At 65.3% G+C, this 5235-nt stretch overlaps 1 protein-coding gene across 1 annotated transcript; it reads right to left on the reverse strand.

Annotated features, from left to right (window-relative positions):
- On the reverse strand, nucleotides 1-4459 carry SNCG (synuclein gamma). The gene is made up of 5 exons (XM_036265571.1): nucleotides 4267-4459; nucleotides 3504-3545; nucleotides 3084-3211; nucleotides 398-469; nucleotides 1-123 (listed from the first exon to the last, which is right to left on the reverse strand). Exons 1-5 carry the CDS (start codon nucleotides 4385-4387, stop codon nucleotides 103-105), a joined length of 384 nt encoding a protein of 127 aa, XP_036121464.1. The 5' UTR covers nucleotides 4388-4459; the 3' UTR covers nucleotides 1-102.
- Between the last annotated feature and the right edge of the window lie 776 nt (nucleotides 4460-5235).

Raw genomic sequence — 5235 nt, forward strand, 5'->3', positions numbered from 1 at the left:
GAAGCACGGGCCTGGCCGCCCGGAGGGCACGTCGGGCCAGCAGGGGACGGTTCCGAGGCAGGTGGCGGCTCCTCCGGGCCTCCGCAGCTGACCTGCAGTCCACTAGTCTCCCCAGCTCTTGGCCTACGAGAGAGAGACCTTCACACACAGCTCCGGGCCCACCCCTCCGTGGCCACCCTGAGGGGGCAGGGACAGGCATCATCTACACCCTCCACCCTGAGGGGTCCGTGGTGAAGGGAGTTCAGGCTCCGGGGCAGCATCAGGTCAGGCGTCTCCCCTGAGGGCTCTGGTATCCCCGAGGGGAAGCAGGGAGTCTGAGGGCTGGGGGTCCCTGAAACCTCCTCTGGCGGGAGGCAGGGCCCAGGGCCCAGGTATAGCTGGGGAGCCCAGCTCCTACCTCCTCAGCCACTTCCTCTTCCTCCTGGGCCGCCTCGCCCTCCTTGGGGGGAGCTGGCTGCTTCAGTTCCTCCTGTGGGGAGCAGAGGGACCATGCGGAGGGCGCAGAGCCCCAGCTGCCCGCGGCCATGGCCTCCCCCACCCCAGCCTCAGCGGTGAGCAGAGGTGTTCATCACCTGCTGTGCATCATGGGCCAGGGGAGGAGGGCAGGAGGGCAGGGGAGGGCCTGCGGTGAGGCTGTCTGATGGTGCCAGGGCCTCTGGGTACCAAATACCTTGGAGCCCGGCTTTACCCCCGCAAGCTGATGCGGAGTCCCTGTGCGGCCCATGGCCACGCTGAGGAATCCTGGTGGGTGGGGCAGGTGGGGGAGGGCAGTGGCCCCTGAAGCCTAGGCCCCACCCCACCCTCAGTGTCTCTGAATCACGTTCACATACCCTTGTTCTCCAGAGTCCCCAAAAAGCACCGAGAGAAGGGACAAATTATCACTGTTCACATGGGTACCAGGGAGCCAGGGATGCAGCTGAGGCCTGAGAGCTCAAAGCAGTGGGGCTCACAGGGGTCAGGTCCGGCTTGCTCCAGGCCCTCCCCATCCCCAGTAGCATGAGGGCCTCCCTCCCTCCTTCTCCCTCCCTCCTGGACAGGCCAGCTCCAGGCTCAGGCTGGCCTGGCTGGGGCCCGCAGGGGTACAGAGCCCTCTCACTTCCTGTCTCTACCCCTACACGCAGCTGGACACTTGCCTGAGAGGGGGGCCTGCCTGGGGGTGGTTGTGTGACAGCCGGTGGCCAGGGCCAGACTGGGTGAGCTGCACCTTACCTCTGAGGGTCCATCACCTCCGTGCTACCACAGGCCCATCCTGCCCCTTAGTGGACTGAAGCATAAAGGGACACCAGACTGTCCGCTAGAGCCAGGCAGGCCCTCCAGGTGAGGGTGGGTGGCCACCTGTTCGGTCCTGTTCCCCGAAGCAGGTCAGATAGGCAGTGAGTCGTGACTGGCCCGGGGCGGCCACCTCTCCACCAGGGCCCAGTGGCTCCAGGCGGTCATCAGCCCTCCTCCAAGTCAGAAAGGAGTGCCCAGCAGCCAGGCCCCGCCCAGGGCTCTTTTGTTGGGAGTAGGGGAGGGAGAGTCCTGACTTGTCCTGCCCAGGGGCACTGATGAGGATGATGGTATCATCACCTCGCTTTGGGGGCTCACCACGAGCCGGTCCTAATGGCTCGGTGGGGGCCATCTCCCAGCGCCACACAGCCCAGGGGCTGCACTCTCCCCCTCCCACTACAGGGATGAGCAGAGGGTGCCCGGCCAGTGTGGCTCATTTGGTGGGAGCATCCTCCCATACACCAAAGGGTTGCAGTTCTGTTCCTGGTCAGGGCACATTCCTAGGCTGCGGGTTCGAACCTTGGTCGGGGCACATATGGGATGCAACTGATTGATGTTTTTCTCACACATCCATGTTTCTCTGCCTCCCTCCCTTCCTCTCTCTAAAAGTCAATGGGAAAATGTCCTCTGGTGAGGGCAGACAGCAGAAGATGGGGAAATGCAGGTCCAGAGAGGTTGAGGAGCCTCCCAAGGTCACCGAGCTAGGGAGGGGCAGAGCTGGGAGCTGAGAGGGAGCAGCTGCCTCTCCAAGGACAGGGGACCCTGTGTGGCCCTGGAAGCAGACACCCAGGCGCCACCCCAGAGCCAGGGGCAGGGCTACACCCTCCTCTCGTGCCGGGTGCCCTGGGCCACCTGCACCAGGTAGGGGGGCTTTCCAGAGGATAGCTTCGGACTGAGCTGGAGACAGCCCTCTGGGATGCAACACCTCCTGCCCTGTGGGCCTGCTCCCACCGCCACCTGCACTCTCCCAGTGACTGCCTTCGGAGCACAGGCTTGGGGCTGCGGGCTCACAGACTAGTCATGGCGCGTGGGCACAGTCCTGAATCTCTCTGGGCCTCATTTCTGCACCACGTCTCCTGGGTTTTGTGCCGATTCAATGAGTTAATAAGCTTAGGATGCTTCAAGCCAGCCTGCTCTGCGATGTGTCACCTGCCTGCCCCCACCTCCTGGGAGTGCCCCACACTCCTGTCCTCTCTGCTGCCAGGCAGCACACACACCCCCGTGCACACACACACACCCATGCACACACACACCCCCGTGCACACACACACACCCATGCACACACACACCCCCGTGCACACACACACACCCGTGCACACACACACACCCGTGCACACACACACCCGTGCACACACACACATTCCTACACTCCAGCTCACTTGCAGACAAAGGAGGAGGGCGGGGTCAGGACCTGTCTCCTGCCACCAGGGGGTGCTGCTGCCCAGATCCTCCAGGGAGGAGGTGGGGCCCACGGGGTGGAGGGGACAGCCTGTCACTAGGCTGTGGGTGACTCCCTGGTGTCCACTGCCTGGAGGCTGCCGGCCACCATGTGGGGTCCACAGTCGAATGTGGTATATCCTAAATGCTAAGCACCAATAAGAGGGTGTGGTTCTGGGACTCACTTTCTGATGGGGCCTCAGACTGGCTGATGGGGCTCACAGGGGTGGCTGTGGGAAGAGCCAGCAGGACCACCACGGCCCGAGCCTGTCTCCCTGATGTCGGCGGGCGACGACACCTCCTCCCCAGCGGGCCTCTCTGGGGCCGGAGGACAGGGTGGGACTGTTCTGAGAACCGTGCTGGGGACCAGGTCTCACCTTGCGCACTACTCCGGCGGTGACCACGATGTTCTCTGCCTCCTCCACGGTCTTGGTGGCCACAGTGTTGACGCTGCTGACCACCGCCTCACTCACAGCATTGGCCTGCTCCTTGGTCTTCTCAGCCACTGCGGGAGGACTCTGGCTGGCCTCGGCCCTGACCCCCCGGCCTGGCCCGCCCCGGGCCACAGCCCCTTGCCCGGGGCACTACCGGAGGGCCCAGGCTGCCCTTCCTGGTGCCAGGGGAGCTGGGACGGCTGTGAGGCCCACCCTGCGTCTGGCTGCGTCGGGTCCGTGCACAGCTCGGGACCCCAGTGGGGAGGTAACAAGGACCCCAAGCTTGGGCCTGTAGTGCTGGGGTACAGAAGTCCCTGGAGGTCCCAGCCCCTACCTGCATCCCCTGGTCCTGGGGCGCCTCACCTGAAGTCACGCTCTGCACAACACCCTCCTTGGTCTTGGCTCCTGGGGAGGAAATGGGGGGTCAGCCCAGACCCCTCCTCCTGGTGCTGAGAGTGGAGACGTCAGAGCACAGAACAGCTGGGTCAGTGGTGGGCGAGGACGGCTCTGGAGACCGGCAGCCCCTTCAGAGGGGCCAGGACGGGCCAGGACGGTGGGGTGAGAGAGACCAGCTCAGAGGTGGGGTCTGGCCCTCCTGGGTGTGGCGGGGCCTAGAAGCTGCAGCAGGACAGGCTGCTGACAAGAGCTGAGTCATCAGAGAGGGGCTGGGGCTGGGGCTGGGGCTGGGGCTGGGCACGAGGCTGGGCAGGAGGCTGGGGGTCCTCTCCCCGTCCCCCGTCCCACCCCTTCCCTCTGAGTAGGGCGGAGACCTGTGCCCTGGCTGAATGCCGGCAGCTCAGGCTGCAGGGTCTCCGGGCTGTGTCTCGTCTGAGTCAAGAGGCCCGTGGCTGGTGCGGGAGCAGGGGTCTGTGCATTTGTGCGGGTGCAAACAGGTGTGTCTCAGAGCTGGGTACCCCTCTTGCTGTCCTGCCCCTGAGACTCCTGGGGTCCTGAGGAAGTCCAGGTGGACACTGGCATGTGCAGGAGGATGGGGTGCTTCAGGGCCCGAAGACCCTGACTCAACAGCCCAAAATGCCACCCTGGAGCTGGCCCATGAAGTCAGACGCAAAGTGACAGCATCCCAGGCTCCGGAGCGAGCTGCCCCGCCCTGCCCGCCCGAACTCACCCACATACATGACCCCCTCCTTGGTCTTCTCCGCCGCCTCCGTCACCCCCTGCTTGGTCTTCTCCACAGCACCCACCACACCCTCCTTGGCGATGGAGAAGCCCTTCTTGAAGACGTCCATGGTGCTGGCAGGAACGGGAGCCGGGCTCTCGCAAGCTGTGGCTGGCGCTGCCGAGGACTGCCGCAGCCGCTGTCCCGCTGCTGCCTCTTATTGACGCCCGCCGCCCGATGAAATATTGATGATGCGGCGGCGGCCTGTGGAAGCCCAGCCAGTGTGGGGGTGGGGACAGGAGGCAGGGAGGGAGCGAGGGAGCGAGGGAGACAGGCAGGACAGAGGCTGGTAGCAGGGCCCTGCTGCCCCCCCTTCTTGCCCTCTGCCTCCCTCCGAGGGGCTGCAGAGGTTGGACACACCGCTGTCCATCACTGCCTCATTCACGCGAGGCCCTGCCCGCCCACAGGGGCCCTGGCGGATGCTCTCAGGCCTGGGGCTTTGTGTCTGTGACATCTGAGCACGAGGGAGGGAACCTTTGCTACCCGCATCCAGGCGGGGGAGGTGGGCCGCACAAGCTTGTCAGGCAAGAGTGGCCCACCTCCCGCCCAGCCTGGGCTGCCCACCCCTCACTGTGGAGCCTGTGCCAGGGCTGCAGCAAGGTGAGTGGAGGGGCTGGACGGGACCCCACGCCTTGGTCCCCACAACGCACCGTGTGGCCCTCAGACAGGCCCTTCTCTCTCTGAGCCCCTCCCCCTGCTGGCTCCCACAGCCCCAGGGTGGCAGGCGGCAGGTGGGAAGGGCCCCCACTTCCTGGCCAGTTCCCTGAGACCCTCCAGCCCCACTGCCGCCCTGTGCCCTCTCCTGACTCAACACCGTGAGGCCACCTCCTGGGCCTCCCAACCCTCCAGGGTCCCTGACCCAAGTGCAGCAGGACGCAGGAAGCAGCTGGGTTGTTGACTGCCTCTGTGGGGGTGGGG

The sequence above is a fragment of the Molossus molossus genome, unplaced genomic scaffold, assembly GCF_014108415.1.
Source record: "Molossus molossus isolate mMolMol1 unplaced genomic scaffold, mMolMol1.p scaffold_m16_p_17, whole genome shotgun sequence".
Classification (NCBI taxonomy): domain Eukaryota; kingdom Metazoa; phylum Chordata; class Mammalia; order Chiroptera; family Molossidae; genus Molossus; species Molossus molossus.